Consider the following 25,989-nt stretch of genomic DNA (forward strand, 5'->3'; position numbering starts at 1 on the left):
TTTTCAAAAGTGCAATTATTATTACTTAGTGCATAAGATGCGGTGTTAACGTCGGCGGAGTAATTTGTTGCAGTTGGTACACAAACCTTTCGACAGTTCTATATTAATATGTATAAACTGATATTATTATAATATGTAACAAATGTACAACCACTTACATTGTCATACTAATAGTCCGACCTGCATCTAATGGCACCATAATATGGTACGTATGGTACCCTATTTAAATAGGGTTGCCTCTTATCTCTGGTCTGATAAATATTGGTTAAGCTTTTACCCGACTGTACCAGAAGGATCTTTTAAGTGTATGTATTTAACATATTTTACATATAGTATGTATTCTGTTGTATATTACGAGTTAATCTCTAAAAGCCAACCCTGGTAAAATTCGCAGAAACATTTACATATTTGGTGTGACGTATTTGCTCGAGCATTTAACTCGAAATAAGATTTAATAGGTAAATGAACTGGCGCTTCGAAGTTGAATGGAGTTCGAATTTTGGACTTTAATTTATAACACCGCATTCCATTTGCGAGAGAATGCTAAGTAAATGAAGCAGATTCATAAGGACTAGTTATATTTTATTCTTAGTTTATATTTTTACTTCCTTTTTAGGGTTCCGTAGCCAAATGGCAAAAAACGGAACCCTTATAGATTCGTCATGTCTGTCTGTCTGTCTGTCTGTCCGTCCGTATGTCACAGCCATTTTTTTCCGAAACTATAAGAGCTATACTGTTGAAACTTGGTAGGTAGATGTATTCAGTGAACCGCATTAAGATTTTGATGCAAAAATAAAAAAATATTAATAAATATTGGGGGCTCCCCATACTTACATTGTCATACTCAAAAATTTTTTTTTCATCAAGCACTTACGTGTGGGGTATCTATGGATAGGTCTTCAAAAATGATATCGAGGTTTCTAAAACATTTTTTTTCTAAACTGAATAGTTTGCGTGACAGACGCTTCCAAAGTGGAAAAAAGTTGGTCCCCCCCCCTCTAACTTCTAAAATGAGAAAATGAAAAATCTAAAAAAAAAACATAATATGATGTACATTACTATAAAACTACCGAAAATTGTTTTGAACGAGATCTAGTAAGTAGTTTTTTTTAATACCTCGTAAATCGTAAACCGCTTATTACCGCGTAATCTTTCATACTAATAACTTAAATAAAAAATAATAATTTTAATTTCATAAATCAATGGTACGGAACCCTTTGTGCGTGAGTCCGACACGCACTTGGCCGGTTTTTAATTATAACAATTTTACGTACTATAGTATAGCTGAGCTGATGGCCGATGGGACAGAAAAGTTCTCGAGGGGCGACCACGGGCCGGAAGACGTAGCGTGGGCAGGTCTCCCACTAGGTGGACCAATGATCTGGTGAAGGTCGCAGGAAATACCTGGATGCGGGTAGTACAGGGCCGGTCGTTATGGAAATCCTTGGGGGAGGCCTTTGTCCAGCAGTGGACGTCATTTGACTGAAACGAACGAACAAACGAAGGACTTTACGCGCATAAATATAACAGCTTGCTTAAGTAAAAAACTACGTATAAAACATTTTTGGACATCTAAACAAAATTAGGCGATGCAATTTTGTCAAGTAACCCAAAACGTCTGAGTTCAGAAAGCCCAACTCAAACCACTGGAACACGAACGATAAATACAGTACCTCATTAAGGATTTTCATCAAACGTGGTTGCCCCAAGCAAACTTGGCGGCGCACTGTGGCAGACGAGGCGAAGAAGATCGGCAAGACTTGGAGCGAGATCAAACGCATAGCTCAAGATCGAATGCGATGGAGGACTGTTGTGGACGCCCTCTGCCTCATCTAGGGGACATAGGACCATAAGTCAAGTAAGTCAAGTCATTAAGGATTTTAGTATGCACAAAATGCATAACCTTACTTAAGTAAATTCTATTCCCGCAATAAGTCTGTCTAGGTGGGGGGTAGGGGGATGGGTTTTGGCACCCCTCCAGCGATATGATGGGCAGATAACCCTTAACATATGATCATGGTCTTTGATGGCATCTTTACAGCTTTGTTATAACGGTTACACGGATTTATGGGTGATGAGTGAAACGCATTAGGAATTTAAGGGGATTATAATGTATAATGTTGTAGGTGCTGAATTAACTTACTAGTTTGTTTGTTGATTACCTATAGGTGCTTACATCTATACTAATATTATAAATGCGAAAGTAACTCTGTCTGTCTGTCTTGCTTTCACGCTTTAACCACTGAACCGATTTTGATGAAATTTGGCAAAGACATAGTGTGAGTCCCGGGAAAGGACATAATTATGATAGTTTTTATTCCGGTTTTTGAAACAGGGACGCGCGCAATAAAGTTTTTCTATGACAGACAAAATTCCACGCGGGCGAAGTCGCGGGCGGAAAGCTAGTATGTTCATAAAAGAAAAACTGCTTAACCAATTTCAATTAAATTTTTATGGGACCAAATGGCAACTATTCTGCATCGAACAGAAAAAAAATCGCGTAAATCGGATCAGATCGGAACAGAGAACCTAAATCTTTTGTTGAAGTAGGTTAAAAAGGCTATGTTTCAGACGATATAAAATATAAACAATGTCTTTTGTTGCAAATAAACATGAGAAGAAGTAACGAAAGTTTTAATAAAAATTAGTTTGATATAATAAGAGTTTCTTCTCCATAAAATTTTGCAAGATTATTTTTCCAATTTTCTCTACCAAGAATCGAACCCGTAACTCCAATCCACCACCACTACGCCATCGGGCTGAAATCGCACGGCAATTATACTGAAACTTCGTTGCAATGGCTACATAAACCGTCGGCTATTTAGCAAACTTCGAATCAATCAAACCGCCAAGCCTTTGACTCTACAGTGGGGGAGACCGAGGTGAGTAATAACATAGGAGAGTTCAGACACTGTCGTTAACTCATAAGGCGATTTCACATTTAGGCGATTTAGCAGCGCGACAAACGCGCGACAGACGCGCTGCCGAAAATTTCATACTATGTGACAGCGGATGCAAGCCTTCATATTATAAAAACGCCGCTGCCGCGCTACTAACACGCTACAGCAGCGCGAATACATCGCTTCAAAAAGTCGCCGTGGGCAAGGGCCTAAAACTTATTTCATTTTTGCAAGTAGGCTTTTAAAAAGCACTTTCACACGTCCCAGTATTAACTCTATCACTGGTTTGGGACAATAAATGGGGCAGTGCTGAAAAGAAGCAGCAGCGTAAGAAACTCAGTCACTATTGTAAGCCTTTTCAAGGGTTTGATTTTTGGAAACCAATTAACTATCAGAGAGCTTGCTATGGCGCGCATTTGTTAGCTCGAGATTTGAACTAAAATAAGCGCACTGTTAGGAGCTCGCTATTAGTTAATACGTCCCAAAAATCGACAATGTCACAACTCTCCTCAGTCTCCCCTAGCTAGTCAGGTATAAGCACAAACGGCATATCAAGCTTAACATTTTTGAATCTTATTGATAGCAATAAGAGTGATTTTGCAACGAAAACGTATATTCTGATGCGCTGCCAACTGTACATAATATAAACCTCTAACGAAAACTACTTTTGAGAAATTAGAAACAAACCAACTTCTACGAGCTTGAATCTGAAAGCCACAACTAAATATATTTCCTGGAATTCAAAATGCTCTCTCTCAAAATTGAAGTCCAAGTGATATTATGACCTAGAAGTACCTACCAACTAGCTTAATGTTGTAGGTACTAAAATGATAAAACCGTCAGTGTCAATTACAGAATCTATTTGGCATTTTAGAAAGCATTTTCATCCATCACAGCTAAAAGATTAAGAAAACAAAACATAAACCACTGAAATTATTTTAGCAGTCCTAAACTGTCTTGTACATGATTTATTAATAATATTTTTTGTTGCTCATTAATAGTCGGTAATAATAAAATGTTAAGCTAACTTTAGTTATAACTAGCGGCCGCCCGCGACTTCGTACGTGTGGATCCCGTTTAACCCCCTTAGGGGTGGAGTTTCGTAAAATTCTTTCTTAGCGGTTGCCTACGTCATAACATCTACCTGCATGCCAAATTTCTGCCCGATCCGTCCTGTGGTTTGGGCTGTGCGTTGATAGATCACTATGTCAGTCAGTCAGTCAGTCACCTTTGAGTTGTATATAGGTATTTAGATAATAACAGTAGGTATAATAAGCATGAATTTCCCTGGAAAATGAATATGGTTTCCCAACTCGGAAGTATTTTCTGAACTCATTGCTTAAATATTTACCGACCTGTCCTTTACGTCCGGTATTTAGGTAAATGTTACTTTGAAGTCAGGTGAGTAATCTTTACTTAAGTAAGAACCTAAACACACAGCCCATAGATAGTTTACCCAAAGTTTGTCGATTTGTTGACTTATGGGTAAACTCTTCAAAGATGGCCACAGTTAAAACCACAGGCTTTATATATTAGATACAGAGGTGTTAAAGGCAGAACTTAATAACAAGATTAAACTTTAAGGACAACGGGAAGCGCAGCTTACGAAATCCACCCACAAGATGGACCGACGACCTCATAAAGGTTGCAGGAAGGCGCTAGATGTAAGCCGCTACCAACCGAAATCATTGGGGCCTATGTTCAGCAGTGGACGTCCTATGGCTGAAATGATGATGATGAATCTTGCGTTCCTGTTTCTTTAAAAACCTTTCAAAGAATAAAAACACTACTTTTTATAGTTGAAATATCACTAGATAGAGCCATATAAAAATAATCTAAACAAATGTTTATGTTTTGTTGTACAAGTGTTAAATAATAATCTGACTGATAAAATATTTGTACGTCTGCTTGCAGGCTGAATACATGGGAATCATATTAGCTATAAGATCTGCTTTGTAAAACGAGCATGTAAATTATGTATTCTAGCAAATAAATTATTGAATTTGAATTTGAATTTTAATCTACCCATGATCTAGCCCCGTCTCGAAATCAGTTTTAAGTTCCATCAATGTACTTAAAACCCTCTCTTTGCAAAAAAAAAGTTACATAAGCTTGCGATGTTTCCCTTTTGTATTTTTTTGGAAGTAGTTTTTGGCCAGTCATAATGTTATAACAATTTAATTAGCCTTACTAAGTATTGATCTTACTCTATAACAAATACACAGCACCGACTTTCTCTACCATTACATTTGCGGGTCTCTAGAACTGCATCCCGCAAAAATAAACCGAATCCTACAGAAAATACGGCATTAAACTGCGTATTCACATTCAATTAGAGCTCGCATTCCCTGAAATCTGTAAAAAGCCCGATAGCAAATAAAACCGTACATTTACGTAACTACCGCTTGGTAAGCTGTTGAAAAGCGCTCATCATAACTTGAAAGGCGCAAGGGTGACTGCAGTGCGTGTGGCCACAGGTGGGGGGTGGCATCCCCTCCACAGCATCCCCCTCTCACAGCATCCGTATTTTGCTCAGTGCCGGACAGACGGCCGCATCGGGCGGTCGTATCGCGCGCTACGCGAAAACGTTACCCAAAAAGTTTCGTGTGAAATTGTGGTGTGATACCTTGTGATGTGTTACCATGTGTCGTGACTAATTTTAAGCAATGGATGGCGAGAACCGGATCATTCTGAACGTCGGCGGCATCAGGTGAAGATTCTTCTCCAATTAGCGGAGAATTTTCTTTAAGAATTCCAGGCTTTGTTATTGGAATATAATAGGACTGTTCTCGCCCGGTGGTAATAATTCACTCAATGCATTGGTTCTGTTAACAAAGGATTTTGTAATGGATGTTATCAATTATTTCCAATATTCTGTTATTGGATTTTACTCCTCATAATCGTATATCACATAGCTTTTCTGTTTATGTGGTTTTGTACAGTAAAGGATGTCACTAAGTAGTAAATTTTATATTTTTAGTCAAGTTTTTTTTTGAGTTTATAAGCAGTAATTAAGCATAGTTTTCATTATTAAAACCTGAATGACATTTGATGTTAATTAAAGGTACATGTCATCAAGATTTTAATTTAATGTAAGATGATTCCATCTCACAGATGTTTGTCTAGACAAGGTGAGCAAATCTACTCATATGTGTGAGATATCATAATTTGGAAGATAAATAGTCTGTCATACTGATATTTGGTATCTCTTAAGCTGAAGTTTGTTTATTTGATTGAACGCGCTAATCTGAGGAACTACTGGTCCGATTTGAAAAATTGTTTTTGTGTTAGATAGCACATTTATCGAGGTAGGCTTTAGGCTATATAACACCACTCTACATTGTAGAGTCTACAGCCAATAGGGGCGGAAAGTAAATAAAAAAATTACTTATAAAAACCATTGAAGTAATATTACGGGACGTAGTACATTTTATCTTAATAATAAAAGCGGGAAATATTATTCAAACTATTTTCTCGCGGACGAAGTCGCGGGCACAGCTAGTAAATTAATACAGCTTTACCCAAAAATCTGTCTAAAATATGAAGAAATATCCTCAGAATACTACAGATATTAAGCAGGAAGCTAAAGTTGCAATTTCTTTAAAACTAGCTTTTCACTAGCCAAGACTAGATTAAACCACTTCTTTGAAATAAAATTTCCATACAGGTTCCAAGGAAATATGAAAAGATTTCGCAGATTCGTTTATGAACTACCCACTGCTTTTTTAACCTTATTTTATACTTATTGATTCCAAGAAACCATGTTTGAGTCATATTAATAACAAAAAGTATATTGATAAAACAATATTTATTTACATAAACGGTTCTGAATTGGTTTCTTTCATTGCAAAGTATACTTTTACCTGTTAAAGTTTTCTATGCACTTTTTCTGTAAAAGTACCTACAAGGATTTATAGATATTTGATTATAATTCTAATGTTGAATACTCTATGTTTCTTTTGGGAAAATATGGAAAACAAAACAAATAGGTAAACTGGCGAACTCCTTCTGGCGCAGTCTGGTAAAAGAAAGAACTGGATTTAAGCACGGAGACGTTAACGTAAACTTGTATCAAGATAAAAACATTAAATATACAGTTTTCTTCCTCGTTATTTATGATTTAAACCTTGTAGAGTTCTTGGAATGAAATCTACAAAGATTCCATTTGTAAATATACCCGCAATTTGAAACGTGAAATCATAACTTCATTAGTAAAGAAAAATCTGCGACTTTGATGTTATGTTTCCATTAATCACGAGCTAGATTAGAAAACTTTCATTAAATAACTCGCAAAAGATAGCTACGAATCAGGGGTGTTACGGATATTCGAAGATGGATCCGCGCCAGTTAATGCGGAGCTTTTAGCGGATGCGGAACCTTTTATAACAAGGGCTTTTGATTAAATAAGTAATTCACTTATTTTAAAATTTTATGATTGACAATGTTTTTCATTAACTCGAGGCTTAAAATAACAATAAGTAAATCGGAAAACAGTTTTAGTTCGATCTAAAAATCCTATCCTACTAATATTATAAATGCGAAAGTTTGTATGGATGTGAACATCGTTTGTTACTCTTTCACGCAAAAACTACTAAACGGATATTGATGAAACTTTACAGTATTATTGTTTATAATCCAGAATAACATATAGGCTATAATTTATAACGATCTGTGACAAACTAAATTTCACGCGAGTGAAGCTGCGGTCAAAAGCTAGTTGATTATAAATAGCTGTGGTTTTCTGAATAAAGAAAAATGAAAATAAAAAATAAATATCTTTTTAAAATCCTGAAACCCGCATCCGTGGACGTTCTATTAATTCGCATCCGCATCAGCATCCGCGGATGTCAAAATTAGTAACAACCCTGGTATGAACCATCACGTTTATTGAATCAAATCGCTTTATCTCACGACCTGTCTGGTTCAATATGTGTTTACTTCGCCGTGATTTTGTAAGGTTATATCAACATTCGAAATGATATTTTTAAACAAAATGTCGGTATGATGTTTATGAGTGCGGACTTTCTTGGATGTTCTTGACCTTAGTATGTATGTTTTTTATACGGATGAGAGCACATCATATTCAATACTGTAGCACCTTATGTTTATTGCAATAAGTGCTACTTTGCAACAAAAGTTGTTAAAGTTCCCTTGGCATTCTACATGTACTAATTAAATGTGATAGTATGTAAGGATGAATGGATGTTTGTAGTGTAGTGAGAAAAAAAACCTACCATAGGTGATAGTTAAGGATAAATCACAAAATTAACTCTATCTCCAAAACTGAGCAAAATCGTAGAACATACATGGGGTTATTTAGATACACCTTGATGTAAGGAATCTAAATTTTAGCTTTGAACGTCACCTCCCTGGCCACTCTGTATAAATGTAACATGTATGTGAAATGAAACACTCTTGTAGGTTGTTTAACTTGTATTTCAGCATCACTGATTTACACAATTTCGACATTATGACGTCAACCTAATAGTACCTCTCGCTTCGAACGCTCAAATCGAACTGACTGTCCAGCGGCATGCCAGCGATAAGGTAACTTCCCCTTCCATCAGTGAAAGTCAACCGGTTCAAAACGACTTATCGACGGCATGCTCCGGAACTAGTCAAATGCAATACTTATTTCATAATTAGCTGTTTTCTTAATTTTTAAAATACTAAAATGTATTCAATAAAAATCTAAAATAATTAAATTAAATAATAAATATGAAATAATTGGATTTAATACAAAATAAATTCTAAAATCATTCTAATGTCTGCAAAATGCCTAGGAAGTAATCAAATAAAGTATTTTAATTTAATAATGGGTTTTTGGGTTCTTCTAAAATACAATACAAATACTAAAATTGTTGCAATAACTATTTAAAAGTAACCAATAATCGTATAAAATACAATATGAATTCTAAAATCATTACATTCGGCCATCCGACATTCACGTCTAATAAGGATTTATTCTAAAATCATTAATATTACTTTTCAAACAATATTACAATATGAAGCATATATAGTAGAATGATAAACAATTCTATGACAACTTGTTAACAAGTGTTTTAACATTAATAATGCATTTTAGAAACTATATTCTTCATATTAAACCAGTAACAAATGTTAAGAAAGGGAGAAAAATCTTGTAGGCACTTATACACACTATACATTTTCACCTAATCTATATTATTCGTAATGACTTATTTTATAACCAATAACGGATATTTGCATGAAATTCAGATATTAATCGTTTTACTTTATAATTTTCTCAAAACTACCATATCGAATATATTGGAAACTACTCTTTTTAAATCCAAATTTTTATTTCACATAAATACACGTCCATTAGATGTTAGTACATAATCAATTTAATTACAGTGTATCTTGCCATGACTGCCATGTGAAAGTTATTAAGTTTATAAGAACATGTCAAAACGTTAATATTATATCCAATTATATCCATTTGTAACCGTAATCTGGCAAATAATGAATTATGGTCACGATTTATGATTAACACTAAAGGTACTTTCGTCAGAATAAATTATGTATTTCTAAGGCCTTAACATAATTTTCTTCTTTACAAATTTTCCAAGTGTTTGAAACCAATAGGTACAATTACAGTGTCCTTATATTATGTGTTTCTGAATGTCTGTGATGCTCGATTTCATCACGATAAGCGCAACATATTTGCCATCTAGCTGTACGTGGGACCACTAAAAATAATTTAATTTGATATCAACCTTACTGTATCTGCTATTTGAAGAGATTACGATGTTTGGATGGGTTGTCGTCAGATTCTATGACTAAATTTTGGTATTTGGACTATTCGCGGAACTCTTCTTTTTTTTTTAACGTGGTTCTTAAGGCAGCATAACCAGTAGAAACTTTTAAGTCTTAAAAGATATACCTTTTTTTTTAGCACACACACCACAGCTAGTGTCTCTAACTCATAGAAGTTGTCTTTCATTGAAGATGTCTTTCCTCAGGGGTCGCCTGTCTGTGGGTCGACTAAAGTAAGTGACTGCTACAGAACTTTAAAGACTTTTCTCTTTATCATCAAGATCTGACTGAAATATGATTTAGAGTCCTGAATAATATTGATAATCATAGCATTGGATCAAGTTAGTCATCTATGGTTTTCTGAACCCTTTTCCCTTTTGTAATGAGATAAGTGGTAATGATGGTATTTGCACATTATTTTTCATCCTGACATCAAAGACTGCACGTGTACGTCCTATCTCAGTCAGATTTATAGCAATACAATCGCGATAATTTCACAAAAGAGTATAAAGCTTATCTAACTAACCAGAACTTGTCGGAACTAAGTCCGGGCTTAGTCATAATATCAGCTCTATCGAGAGTATCCATAGCTGAGGGGTCTTTTACAATTCGATTTACATGACATATTGGACATGCTCCAAAAATCATTGAAGTAGCTATTAAAATATTTGCTTTAAGTGTTATTGGACTAGGCGACAAATTACCAAAAACGATTTCACCTTTGCCGTTGTGAATTAAAAAGGCTCTTAAACACCCGGTACTTGGCCCCCTGTTTAATTTACATACATAACATACAAAACAAACAACTGTGACAAACAAAATTCCACGCGGAAGAACCCTCGGCGGAAAGCTATTCGCATTATAAAATATCACTTGAAAATATAGAACCGCCTAAGGCGGGAATCGAACCCACGGCCTTAAGCTCGCCAGGTGTCAAGTTATTTTCAAATTTTAAATCGAAAGGCAACTGTAAACGCCAGAAACTATCCTCTGTAAAACTAGAAATTTATGTTAACTGGTATTTACTTGTGTCCGTCATTTTCGTGGCTCTCGAAAATATTCTGACCAAGAATTTTATAGAATGTCAGTATTCAAAACCGTGAGAAATTGCAGTTGCGTGAAGTTTTGACCAATAGACGTGTTGACACCGCCAGTCAATTGACGTACTTTTAAAAACTGTTAAATCAAACTCCCATAGATTTCGTATGGCACGACAAGCAAGTGACGTCGCTATTTTGTGAATTTAATCAAACTACTTTTCTTAATTACAATCCGACCAAAAATGGTAATTTACAGGTCATTTCAGATTAATTAAGCTTTCAAGATTAGAATGTCTTTAATAAATTGTAATATCGAATCAATATCGGTGTCAAATCGTCCATTGTCAGTGAAGTCTGCTATACATCATCAATCACTAACACTTCTATAACGGCGTCAATCTCATCAACATTTTTGTTTATATTAGCTCTATAGAGGTATGACTGATGATTGACCACAACTTTTACAATTGGAATTGATATTGAAATGATCCGCCAAACTATACTTAGTTTCAACATCGGTTTTGCGTCAACAAGTGCACTCACTACCAACACTTAAAAGGATTTTTCATTTACCAAAACAGTCTCATAGATTTTTTTTGTCATAAAAATAATTACGTAAACTGTTCATCCTTTCAAGTAGCAGGATTCAAAATTTCCTCTAACAGACGTCCGTAGTTCCTTTAGCTAAGCCAATTAACTTTTGCAATGTGTAAGTCAAAGACAAAATTCTCTTACTTGCATTAGCTATTATAATAGCGCTCACAAATTGTCAAAAATAAAAGACTACTAAAAGAAAAACTTTAAACTTCTGCTCATTATGGAACCTTGACGTTTCATATTCGAAATATATTTTTGAAGTGGAATTATAGATCTATAGACAAGATATTGTACTTGGCAAAAGAACCTACCGAAAGTCCGAACCGAGGACAATTTTAAAATAAACGAATCATTAATTAATTCACTTTACTTGTGTAAAAATATTTTAAAAATATAATTTTTTTTTTGCACATTTACTTTAACGTTAATTTAAACGTTATAATCGAATACTTTATTATTACCTTTAATTATTACTATTAAAGATTTACTACATCCCAACTATCCCAACTAATCCCATCCCAACTATTATATATATTATATATAATAATAAATGCGAAAGTAACTCTGTCTGTCTGTCTGTCTGTCTGTCTGTCTGTTACGCTTTCCCGCTTAAACCTCGCAACCGATTTTGATGAAATTTGGCATAGAGATAGTTTGAGTCCCGGGAAAGAACATAGGATAGTTTTTATCCCGGTTTTTGAAACAGGGACGCGCGCGATAAAGTTTTTCTGTGACAGACAAAATTCCACGCGGGCGAAGCCGCGGGCGGAAAGCTAGTAAGCTAATATTCCCATTTTACTGTAGGTATGCGTAATATTTCATAATGTGTGCGCAATAAATAAAAACTACCAATAAAAAAATAGGCACTTTTCTTCACTAGAGTCTACCAGAAATTTTACGAACCTCATGTGGCACTGCTCTTTCAGTAGAGCTGGAAGAAGATGAGCTCCTTCGCGTATTTTTCTTCAACCTTGGCCCCATAGAAGACGATCGTGGTGGCGCCTTCTTACTGGACGACGACGACAACTTCGTTCGCTTAGCACGCTTATTTCATCGTCAGCTGACGGGTGTCCCTGGCGGTATACGAGCTCCATCTTCAGTAGTCGTTGTACTCAACTGTGAAATAAAGTACTCGACGAAATAAACTGTGTCTGACCAGCATCAACTCAACATCATATGGAAGCTATGTTCATGTTATATTAAGCAAAAGTTTGATTTATGTCTTTTCCAAAAATCTAAATCTCAAAAAATAAATCTAAAAATCTTTTGTTTCACAAATAATATTATGCTCCCTGAGCAAAGTGTAGTAAAATACCATTGTGACATGTTTCTATTATACTTATGCATCACAAATAAAGATTTTGTATTTATATTTGTATTTTATTCAGTACGACCTACACACACAACTCATGTGACAATTGGACGGCTTCCTTGTTATGTCAGCAATAGAAGGCTTTTTATTCTAGAGACATCCTAAACAATGGGGCCCTTAAGGCGCATCTAGCCTGATAAACTGGAGGCACGTCTAGCCTCGTCATACTAAGTCATAGTCATAGTCCAAGGCACATCTAGCCTATTAAACTGGAGGCGCGTCTAGCCTCGTTATATTTAGTCATATTCAAAAGCGCATCTATCCTAATAAACTGGAGGAGTGTCTAACCTCATACTAAGTCATAGTCATGGTCACAGTCATAGTTATAGTCAAAGCCAAAAGTCAAAATATCTTTATTCGTTTAGACTAATTAATAGTACTTACAAATGGTCGAATATTTTGTTCTTAAGGAGCCTCTACATCTCATACTTAGTCATAGTCTAAGGCGCATCTAGCCTAATAAACTGGAGGAGCATCTAGCCTCGATATACTAAGTCAGTCACAGTCATAGTCATGGTCATGGTCATAGTCATAGTCATAGTCTAAGGCGCATCTAGCCTTGTTATACTTAGTCGTAATCAAAGGCGCATCTAGCCTTGTTATACTTAGTCATAGTCAAAGGCGCATCTAGCCTTGTTATACTTAGTATAGTCAAAGGCGCATCTAGCCTTGTTATACTAAGTCTTAGTCATGGTCAAAGTCATAGTCATAGTCTAAGGCGCATCTAGCCTGATAAACTGGAGGCGCGTCTAGCCTCGTTTTAAAAATAACTATTTCATGCATTAAACGAAATATTCATACGTTTTTCTACTTGAACTTTTAAAATCAATTACTTTTTAACCAAATAAATAAAAACGTACCTTATGAGCTGTAGATCACATCCCACTTCTGAGTTGAAATGAAACACTCTTGTAGGTTGTTTAACTTGTATTTCAGCATCACTGATTTACACAATTTCGACATTATGACGTCAACCTAATAGTACCTCTCGCTTCGAACGCTCAAATCGAACTGACTGTCCAGCGGCATGCCAGCGATAAGGTAACTTCCCCTTCCATCAGTGAAAGTCAACCGGTTCAAAACGACTTATCGACGGCATGCTCCGGAACTAGTCAAATGCAATACTTATTTCATAATTAGCTGTTTTCTTAATTTTTAAAATACTAAAATGTATTCAATAAAAATCTAAAATAATTAAATTAAATAATAAATATGAAATAATTGGATTTAATACAAAATAAATTCTAAAATCATTCTAATGTCTGCAAAATGCCTAGGAAGTAATCAAATAAAGTATTTTAATTTAATAATGGGTTTTTGGGTTCTTCTAAAATACAATACAAATACTAAAATTGTTGCAATAACTATTTAAAAGTAACCAATAATCGTATAAAATACAATATGAATTCTAAAATCATTACATATGCGTTTAAAAAGAGGTGTCTATAACACCAGATATCATTTATTCAATAAACACTTTAAACTCTGAAACGCAGTGTAATGCGGTTTAGAAGACATTGTTGTTTATCTGGAGCTGCACTCTTAACCATTACGGAACACTTTGTGTACACTAGAGGTGAAACCATTAACCATTACGAAACACTTTGTAAGGGTGAGTACACTGGAGCTGAAAATTGTAAACATTGTGGAAGTTGTAGTCTTTTATTGCAGGGTGCTTTTCACATGGTTCCTCGTATAAACAAATTGAATTTGTCTTTGTTTTGTTTGTGTGTCATTTTAAAAGATTGTTGCTTATTCCAATCTTTACTATGTTAGTAAAGTGGATGGTTGTTATCTTACCTATTTTCACAATATTTCGATATGTTTTAAATCCTACTCTACATAATATACTCCTCGTAAGAAATAGAACACAGAAATACTTAGAACATAAATGGATTTTGATTAAACCTTACATCACTATCGGATTTAAGAATGTTATCTATGGGCAATATTAAAACCAATATTATAAAGTAAATAAATAAAAAAACCAAAAAAGCTCATATCAACCATAACGCAATAAGTTTAACTCCCAGTAGAGACAGACAGCCTATGATTTGTCCTAAAAATAGAACAACATTGAAAACGTGTCAAGTCCGCGGCCTAGCGATGTGCCTGCGTCGGACGTGTCGATCGAGCCGCGAGTGATACGATATTGTTCCCGCGGTTTTGGAATTTAGACGGTTTAGGAATACCAATATTGCGTATGGTCTAGCCTTTAGCTTTATGTGTACAAATAATTATCTACATATCAAATGCTAGACGTAATTTCTTGGTTCCTTGTGGGGACCAAGGAATGCTGAGAGTATCTGCCGCATTTTTCAACCCGCCACTGCCAGTTGGCTTCGGTCATTGTTCTATCGATAGAACGTTCTAGATATAGAACATTCGAGCAGGTGAGCTAAATACGCTACGTTTTCCTAGATGCAGTCTGTATCCTTGATTCAGTTTTCTTCACTTTCGTTAGATCTTTGCCTGATTTGGCCTTTATCGTCATCATTTCAACCATAGGTCGTCCACTGCTGAACATAGGCCTCCCCCAATGATATCCATATTTCCGTAAAGGCCTTGAGCTTGAGCTGACTGATCTTGTTTTTGTCTTAAAAATATTCATTTTCATACAAAAGAACCATCTTTAATATCTTGTAGATGGTATGTCCTTCAGTCTGTCTGCGCCTTTACCCTAGTATAAAACAGGTTCATGGCGATTTTAAGGGGTGTTTACTGAAAGTGCAATGTGTTGTTCGGAAATTGTAGGCGGCCATAAATAGTGATGTCGCTATACTTTATGATTTACAACATAATGCGCTGCTTTGTCTGGACGTCGTAAAAGTTATAGTTTCAAAGGGGTTTTAAATCTTGTACTTGATTTTATTAATGATATAGCACACAGTAAAAATTTGTTGTGAAATCCGATAAATAGCATTTTATTAGAAAAATAAATGTAATAGACAGTTTGACACCATTCCCCAATAATTCGAAATCAAAACTTTTCTAAAAAGACACTTCATTCTGGTCTTAAAAACTTAATTAATTTTAAATTACCTGTAAATTACGATTTTTGGTCGCATTGTAATAGAAAAAAGTAGTTTAATAGAGTTGACAAAATAGTGACGTCACTTGCTTGTAGCGCCATACAAAATCTATGGGAGAGTTTCGTTTTGACAGTTTAAAAAAGTACGTCAATTGATTGGTGGTGTCAACATGTCTATTAAATTTATAAGTTCCTGAAAGCTCTTCCCAGTTATTGTAACTAGGTGAAACACTAATTTCATCATCATCATTTCGAAATGCTGAATATAGGCAGATTGGCCGGTTGTTAGTGTCCAGCATCCCACTTAATTCAATTCAATTCAATTCAATTTATTCATTTAAAGATAACAATGATCCACATGGTTAGTAAATGAGTGCCTTATACAACTTAGGGCCTCCGCTAAAATTTTAAAAAGTTAATGTATGTACCTAACTAGCGGCCGCCCGCGACTTCGTACGCGTGGATCCCGTTTTACCCCCTTAGGGGTGGAGTTTCGTAAAATCCTTTCTTAGCGGATGCCTACGTCATAACATCTACCTCATGCCAAATTTCAGCCCGATCCGTCCAGTGGTTTGGGCTGTGCGTTGATAGATCACTGTCTGTCAGTCAGTCAGTCAGTCAATCAGTCACCTTTGAGTTTTATATATTTTGATGGGCAGGCGAGTACCCGCGTGCGCTATTCATACTAATTTTCAATACTGAACCGCGTGAGGCCCGCGCTAGTTTCGCGGAGGCCCTTATTTCTGCTACTTTTATGAGGTCGTCTGTCCACCTTGTTGTGAGCTAACATTAATTTAATGACAAAATAGAGGGTGTAAATTCCGATGCGTTTTCCTTCCGTGACGGATCTGTCACGAGAATTAGTTTAAGTTTATTATTCAGGAGATAAGCCCCCATCTAATGCACATCTGAAGTCCGCCTTAATTACTGAACCCGCCCCGACACGCATTTTCCCCACTTAGGGGTAAGTTAGGCACAGTCAAAGTGGATACAGTAGTCTTATTTGACGTTCAGCACAAAAAGAGCATTATGAAGTTGTCATAATTGACGTGTGGCAAGAAAAAAGATTGGTACCGCTTGACTACCACCAAGCTACGTGGGAGGCAATGTCTCTTTATACTTCCATCATATCCATTAAATAAGATGCAGGCTAAGAGCTTCCTTGTTGATAACAACAAAGCTGTTGAGTTTTACGCAATGCAAATCAAAAAAATACTGCAATTAGTAAAATAAACTAAGTAAGATTCTTTCATTAAAAAAGTTTTAACTAAAATAAATTTTGTCCACGTCATGACTTCACCGTGCAACATAGTCGATTAGGTTTTCTTGTAGAGTAAAATTAAAATGAATACTATGGAAATTAAATTAAATTAAAACAGATTAAACATTGCATAAGTGATTTTGCTTCCTTAAAATAATAATTCTATCGACACACGTCCAATCAAAGTAAACTTATTGAGTGCATTTGCACTGTGGTCTAAACAAGGCATCATTTTGTTAACTGGAAAGTTTAAATTCCAAACAAGTTTCTATTAAAACACCTTAAGAATTCAGGATGAATTAGGTATTTTACGTGTAATAATATAAGTTATGGTTAGGTAACTCTGTCTGTCTGTCTCTCTTTCACGCCTAAACCACTGAACTGATTTTGATGAAATTTGGCATAGAGATAGTTTGAGTCTCGGGAAAGGACATAGGATAGTTTTTATACCGGTTTTTGAAACAGGGACACGCGCGATAAAGTTTTTCTGTGACAGACAAAATTCCTGGACTGGAGAAGCCGCGGGCGGAAAGATAGTCTAAATATAAGAATGGAGCCTCTACGTATTTCTAGGTACAGTCAGCGTCAAATAGTTCGTTACATCAAAACTATAAAAAATTTCACAAACACGTCTTTGTTACAATTGAAATAAGGTCGTGTTGCGAATTTTTTAGCTACTTTGGGTGTTACGAACTATATTTTTTGACGCTGACTATACCCTCGACAGCATACCAAGCGTAAATAACACTACAAAAGCTTAGTTTAGCTTTTATTACAAAGCTAATAAGGGTGATATCATGGGCAATATGTTACTTTTATGTGCCGTCTGTGTGTTCAGCAGCGTATTCTTGTTTTAATACTTCTTTCTTACTTCTATTACATGAGATTTTTCCTCTAGAAAAGCATTTGTGGCAGATAGGCAAAAACCAATATGAAGGTTGGTTATTTTCTTGCAAACAAGCTTCCATATCTCACGTATTTAATAAGTGTCTACAAGTCACAATAGGCTAGTTTCCTAAAAAAAATTTTTTTGTCCGTCAATTTTAATATAAAAAAATATTGGACACGTATATTTTTAATTGTCAATCAAACAAATAATTGCAAAGTTATAGTGCGTTGAAGTTTCGCGCGACGTCAGCGTCACAAAGTGCTGCACTTTTACGTACTCACTGACGTCACGGGCCTTTTCTTTAGAGCTTTGGCACGCTTTATCTCTTTACATTTTCATTAGTTTTAAAAAGTGAAAAATACGTGTCTAGTAGTTTTTGATAAGCTAACTGACGGACTGATTAAAACTCTGGCTTTTTTACCCAGGAAACATCCCTATTGTGCACTAATTAGAAAGATTGCACGTTTATTAAATGATTGTTCTCACGGACACATACCGTTTTTTGCAGGATCCCGTTTAGTGGTATTCGCGTTTTTAAGGTGAGTATACATAGTTGGCATTTACTTGTGACAGAACAACGAGCCGCTCTATGAAATGTTCTAGTGTTCACCCTTTTACGATCCAAACGTCGTACATTTTACTTGTGTTGTACCATTCGTAAGAACGTTACGTTACATAGAAATGCTCTAGTATATACACACCTTAATATTAAGGTTTCCACGAACATCCCGTTTGCAGTAACCCGCAAAACATTGAGTTTGAATCTCTCTCTCTCATTTTGCATTTCTTAGACTTTTATCTCAAACTAATTTTAAAACTTGAAAAAATCTACATGAACTTAAACTTGTTAGTTTAAACTACTACAAAAGTAAAAATAAATGGACCTTTTTTTTTTTTTTTTTTTTTTTTTTTATGCATAACAAGGCTGGTATTTGACCACAATCGCACCTGATGTTAAGTGGGATGCGGTCTAGGATGGTACATATCTGCCCTGTAAGTGCCTATTCACTCTCGCCTTGAAAAGGCCCGGATTATAGTTTTCGGGAAAGACAGCAGCAGGCAACGAATTCCAGTCCCTAGCTGTTCGCATTATAAAAGAGTCATCGAAACGCTTAGTGCGAGCTGGTGGAATGTCAACAATATAGGGATGGTACGCTAACCTGCGTCTGGTTCCCCGATGATGGAAGGGGGCTGGTGGAATTAATTCATGTAATTCTTTCGCACATTCTCCGAAGTGTAGCCTGTAGAAAACCGATAGGGATGCTACCTTACGGCGATGGTCAAGTTCCTGGAGCGCCGCTTCAACAAGGGTAGGGCTGTCGATAAGTCTTCTGGCACGCCTTTCCACCGAATCCAAAGCAGCCAGATGTTTCTTGGCAGAGCCGTCCCAGAGGTGGCAGCAGTATTCCATGCAAGGTCGGATCTGTGCTTTATAAAGCTGCAGCCTTTGCTTCTTGCTTTGCTTACCTTTGAATAAAGGAATGTAATCTTTTAGTACTTGACTGTGTGGAAATTGTTCTGAATAAGGCATAATATTGCAAGTTGTTTGTATAATGCTGCTGGTATTGAAAAAGTTTGCCCCGCTTATTGATTTTGCTCGCAGCAAAAATAGTATGTTGATGAGGGACCCTCACTTTAGAAATAATTAAATAGGTCATCTATTTATAATGACTAACTAGGTAGGGTCTAATGGAAGAGGTTTGATTCCAAGATGGTTTCAGAGTTTAAATTTTGGATGGGAACGTTAAATCCTGTAGAATCATGTAAGTATTAACATGACAATTTAATATAATGCATGATTAGACATCAAATTTTAAAAAATCGGGATTACCTACTTAAAAACAATCCATATAATGGATTGGTTTCAAGAATTGGTGTCAATTTAAATGAATTTGGATTCAAAATTATAGTCTTTTACAGAGTTTGTGAAGAAGATACGACGCTTAATTGTTTTTCGAAACAAAAATTAAACTTAGCCAGTTATCTATAAGTTATCAAGATAAAAGTGATAAAAGCTAGAATAAGCTTTTATAAAGTTTACTCACTGCGTTCAAATTAACTGTAACTGCTTCGAAGTTACCAGTTAATTCACTTCACGATCGTAATCATATCTTGCGGCGAACATCAAACGGCTGCCGAGTGCTGTGATTGGTCGGTTATTGATAAAAGTTATCATCGGTGCTCGGATTTCGAGCTAATGTACTTAGCTAGTGTTGTGCCTCTGTCGATAGATGTAACGATGTTATGAGAAAAAAACTTTTTGAGGTGGATGACAGAATACAGCTGCTACTGCTAGTGCATATAGGTACTAGTGTTGTATATCTGATAGCTCTGCCATAAAATGGTCTGAGAAATATTATAGAGGGGCGTGTGGTGTGCATATCTAACTAAAAAGCGTCTACCTGAAAAACGATATTCCACCCGTTTAAAAAAGGGTTATAAAAATGGTAAAAAAGAAATCTTTTGGATATTATAACAATCTAGCTAATACTTAAATGGGACTGAGTTTCTTGCGCTGCTTCTTTTGAGCTTTGGCCCACATTGTTTCGAAGCAGTGGTAGAGTTATAATTATATTGCGACTTGAACATTTTGACAGTATCTATTATCATTTATTACTTGCGCTAATAATACCTAGTTTATTTGTTCCTCCTTTCCATCAATCCTTCAGCCTATACCGTACACACTGCATATTTGTCAGGCGATGCAATATGCGGGCCGCCGACCGATGAATAATTTGCATTCGATCGTGCAATAACACCGACGCTGTCGGATTGGCATAGATAAATATTGGAAGACTGTCTATGGTAGGTTATAGGGCAGTTAGCGGTAGATAGAGAAACATAAAGCTCTATGGTAGGTAGATTATATACGAGTATAGCACATATCAATCAGAATCAGAAATGAGGAGATCCGCAGGAGAACCAAAGTAACCGACATAGCTTGCAGAATTGCTAAAATCAAGTGGCTGTGGGCGGGGCACATAGCTCGTAGAGACGATGGCCGTTGGGGCGAAAGTTCTCGAGTGGCGACCACGGGCTGGAAGACGTAGCGTGGGCAGGCCTCCTACTAGGTGGACCGACGATCTGGTAAAGGTCGCCGGAAGAGCCTGGATGCGGGCAGCGCAGGACCGTTCATTATGGAAAACCTTGGGGGAGGCCTTTGTACAGCAGTGGACGTCATTAGGCTGAAATGATGATGAAAATGATGATAGCACATATGATCACAGACAGGGTATTCTGGAAGCGATATTGTCAGGATAAGGGACAACGAATCTTAACACGGCTAGGTTAGGATTAAAACTTCTCAGCGAGTGTTTTTATTCAAGAATTGCACAAAAATGGACCTGTAAAAATCGATCAACGTGGAAAGCATTAGGGGAGGCCTATGTTCAGCAGTGGACGTCCTATGGATGAAATGATGATGATGATGATGTTGGACCTGTAAGACTGCGATGTAGTCCATAGTTGATGGAGATCGAACAGGTAATCTCTCAAAAATCAAATAATTGGCTTCTTCTTCTTCTTCTTTTCGTGTCGACAACAAACCTACATAGTGTCAGCCCAAAACTCCGCCACAAGAGTGGCGTTGTGAGCAGCACTCATCAAATCCTCCTGAGTGCAGTTGCTTGGGCACTCAGGGCACGACATCAGGTGCTTCATCGACTGGCTAATAATATCACCTCTAAACATTTCGTTACGTATCAGTGAGATAATGATTACCTCAGGTGAGGTTCAACTAGAGAAGCTAAACAACAGTTTAGGTCCAATTAGGATTTTTTTAAATCCCAATCACGTTTATTGTAAAGTACACAATCAGAACCACGAGAATTTCAATAAAAATAATCGTACCTCTAAGGGACTAAATGGTAGAATTTCAAGAATTCCAACGCAATTCCGCCGCTTCCGGATAATCTGGATTTAGGTGCAATTTTGTTTCCACTACACAGCCCGGAGAAATACAGACAGCCCACTCAAATAAAGTTTGATAAGTAATACACAGTAATACACAACATAAGCAATGACGCTACGTTACATAGTCCGGAAAAAAAATTATACAGCAAAAGAGACTGAAGATTTATCACTGTATCGCTATGTTAATGTTACACAGTCCAGATTGTAAACAATATATTGTTTTAAACTTTCATGGTCACTAACATAATTATTATTACTGACGGGATTGCTACTATGTACCTTTATTTAGAGTTTCCGATATTTCGGCACTGCTGTGGAAACTCAAAATTAAGGTACATGGTAGCAATCCCGTCAGTAATAATAATTAGGATTGTAAACAGTTCACCAAAATAATATTTTGGAAATCTACACGTGCAATGTATAAAAAAGAAGAGAGCCTTAAATTATATCACAAGTTCGCTAGTTAAGTGAATGGAAAGGATTGCCCTCTGTAAATTATTCAGAGGTGATGATTTCAGGTACCAATGAAAATAAACGTATAAAAAATTGATTCCCCTAACAGTTTTATTTCTGAAAGTCAATTTATTATACTGAATTAAATAAACATTTTCAGTAAAGGCATCAAAAGAGTTTTTAAATTTAATTCGCATGGTGCGGTTTCGGAATGCTCGAAATGTAATATACGTTGAAAATTTTTGGCGCTGCATACCTTGATATCAGTGTAGGTATTTTTAAACGCCAGGTAATAAAATAGGTACTCACCCAATAGCAGCCGTCAATGGACCCCATAATCTGTAACAATTAAAAAGGATTATTTTTATAACCGATTCAATAGAAGTTGGTCAACATAAGTACATCAAATTCAAACAAATCAACAATATCTTTATTTGTGTAGAGTAAAATTAGTAAGTAGATAATTGAAAATTGTTTAGATGCTCTTATGGAGCTTTTGCATGTCTCATAATTTTTTGCACAACTATCGTTTCGAGGCAAATATTTGACAAGTATTGAAAAAAGCACAGCAACGAACTCGAGCATCAAATTAAATGGTGGTATTCTTATGTACCTAGTAGTTATGTCTGCGATTTTACAGTAAAATATGAATACCTAATGTAACGTACCTAAATTGTTATTCATTTCGTTTGCAGCCAGCAACTCAAGTTCCAAGTTCCAAATGCAGTCTCTTTGATTGACAACTCTTGGTACTTAAGTTCCAAATGATTACGTAAGTGACTTGGCGGTTCTCTTTAGACTGTGGCTGAGCTCTGTCTGTTTGAAATCTGAACCTGCTTTAGTCTGAATATCTATTTACGTTTGCCTAGCTGAACTGATATTTAATGTAGGTGGAATCGTAACCAATGGTTCCTGAAATATTTATAGAATTTAAATTGAATAAATTAACCTATAGATAACCAAAAACTTATTTTTAATAGATGACGCAATGAAGAAATATTTAATAATAATAAATAATAAATATCCCTGGACATTATTTTATTTTACACTATGCTTCTAGTCCCAAACTAAGCAAAGCTTGTACTGGATAGGTACTAGACAACAAGTTTTTTTCGCCACTTGAGCAAGGCTATTTCAGAACTGACTAAAGGCCGGTCTGTGAGCACGTAGATTTTTGTCCAATGACCCCAAGCTACCCATCCTTATCGCTCGCAGAAAAAATTCTACGTGCTCGCAGACCAGACTATTATATAGGTAGGGTTTACTTTTTGTGACTTACTGTAATTTTGACCAGATTTTTTTTAATAATTCACTGTTCCTCATTTTACTCCCTTAAACTCTTGAGTGTAATATTTCCGTCGACTTACCTATTTAAAATTCCGTATTGCCGCAAATCTGATCGGTCCCTCGGGTATTGACTGCTCAAACCAGTTATAACATTGGAAAAGTTCGTGAGAATTATTTTTGTGGGTCACGTAATCCTTCAGTTTGTCATTTTTGGATAGCTTAAACATGGAGTGCAGGTGCGGTTTCCCCAGTCGATGAAGCACCTGATGTCGTGCCCTGAGTGCCCAAGCAACTGCACTCAGGAGAATTTGATGAGTGCTGCTGAAAACGCCACTCTTGTGGCGGAATTTGGGCCGACACTGTGTAGGTTTGTTGTTGACACGAAAAGAAGAACGTAATCCTTTTCTGTCAGTTTTGTATCTCTATTGCGTTTTAAATCTCATAAATTATGACAAATATTAAAAGTTAATTATGTGCTATTAAAATGACGTCTTTGTATAGATCGTTAATTAATATTTTTTAGAAACTTTGGAAAGTTTGTGGTTGACTGGTTTGTTCTTGCCTCCTAAGATTTCTTGCAGTGATTACAATATGTTACTCTGTATTAAGTGCTTTTGGTTAAAAACGTATGTTTATCGTAAGTTTGCAATTCAAACCTATTCTTTGGACATTTCACAGAATCCCACAGGTGGCGTGCTGACCTAACATCTTGTCAAATATTTAGACTTATCTGGCTGTTCTATTTGAGTGTGACTTTTAGTGCGGAAACGTTAGATGGGAACGTAGCGTTCAGTTTCAGACCGGATTGGCTAGCTACCGGTCAGGCTGTGGAGTCAAACTAGGATTTATTATGAACTAGCTTTTCGCCCGCGGCTTCGCCCGCGTGGAATTTCGTCTGTCACAGAAAAACTTCATCGCGTGCGTCCCTGTTTCAAAAACTATCCTATGTCCTTTTCCAAGACTCAAACTATCTCTAGGCCAAATTTCATCAAAATCGGTTCAGTGATTTAGGCGTGAAAGCAAGACAGACAGACAGAGTTACTTTCGCATTTATAAAATTATCATAGATAGTAGACTCTGCTCAAAGCTTTCGCCTCCGTGGTTAAGTAATTAGAGTCGGTCTCTCTCCAATCTCCATTTAGGGTATAGGGTTTGATTCTCAGATATGACACTGAAAATGCAAAATCAATGTAGTTAATATCGATCAACATGGAAAGCATTGGGGGAGGCCTATGTTCAGCAGTTTAAGTCCTATGGCTGAAATGATGATGATGATGAATATTGTTTTTCAACCGACTTCAAAAAAGGAGGAGGTTCTCAATTCGATAGTTTGATAAAGACTGCTATCTCTAGGGTTGTATGATCTTCAATAAAAACAATTATGTGTTATGAAGATCATGTTAACTCTTTGGAGTCATAGATCCTTACAAAGACTCGTAAACGTTGGTTTAATTCCGTAGAAAAAATATTATTATCTCGAACATGAATTTAAAACAATGGAAACGTTGAACTGCCTTAGTCGAATTCAATTCTACTACCTAAAGATCATTCTAGTCTCAAAATCAATTGGACAAATCAATAGCAAAAGTTACCCAGAAATTTCACTCCAATGATTGTCTAAAAAGTAACAACAGCTGTAAAAGTTTTATTCTGCAGTAATAAACATAATATTTAGCTTTCCCTGATGTTTTCCTATAATTCGATAGCAATCGATTAAACAATATCCCACGCGCACCAAAATAGATCTGATGAAATCTCCCATAGATTTCATTGTGGTTGATTCTGTCCCATAAAATAGTATGATACGAAACAAGTGTCGATTTTCTACAAACACATTTTTTATGGTGAAGGAAATTTGTGAGCGTATAAATAGAAGTCCATATTGTTTTGATAGCTACAGTTGCTTTGCTATATACGAACAATGTTGCATAGATAATAGTTTTAGTACGTTTGCTCTTGGAAGCTATCAATATTCCATGTCACGTAAATTCATCGTATGTTACAGGATATTGTGCAACATTGCTGCAATGTTGTTGAGCATCATTTATTTAGGGCAGGATTTTAGGTAAAGTCAAAGTCACTTTTTTCACACCATTTTTTACCAAATTTAGTAAGGGACTATTTCCACCTCTCGTTACCACTACTGCAACTCCTGTACAGCCAGGATCTAAGGATCTACAGCTGACTGCCAGTAAAAATCCAACCAGTGAAGCACAAGTTTGTCACATTTTTACCTTATTTTTTGGAAAAAAGACCTCCTTACCGATCTTAATAAGTTCCTCCCGTCATCTAGGAAGGGAGCTGCCTTCATGTCTCCTTCTTTTCAATTTTGTGGTATAAGTAAATAAATAGCATAAACCCAGTAGTTTCAAGTTAGCCTCAGAAACGGCTCAATAATATTAACGGCCTAATAACTCTTATCAAACGAAATAACTCGTACAATATTCTAAGTGAGAACACCTGATTTGCA

At 36.1% G+C, this 25,989-nt stretch overlaps 1 protein-coding gene across 1 annotated transcript in view; it reads left to right on the forward strand.

Moving 5' to 3' along the window:
* The first annotated feature begins 5,454 nt into the window (after positions 1-5,454).
* Positions 5,455-25,989, forward strand: part of LOC135078732 (potassium voltage-gated channel protein Shaw-like) — a 325,437-nt gene continuing 304,902 nt past the window's right edge. Inside the window, exon 1 of the mRNA XM_063973289.1 lies at positions 5,455-5,610. Within this exon, the coding sequence (XP_063829359.1) occupies positions 5,567-5,610 (44 nt within the window). The 5' untranslated portion in view covers positions 5,455-5,566. The remainder of the gene's footprint in view (positions 5,611-25,989) is intronic.

Source organism: Ostrinia nubilalis, chromosome 15 (assembly GCF_963855985.1).
Source record: "Ostrinia nubilalis chromosome 15, ilOstNubi1.1, whole genome shotgun sequence".
Lineage (NCBI taxonomy): Eukaryota > Metazoa > Arthropoda > Insecta > Lepidoptera > Crambidae > Ostrinia > Ostrinia nubilalis.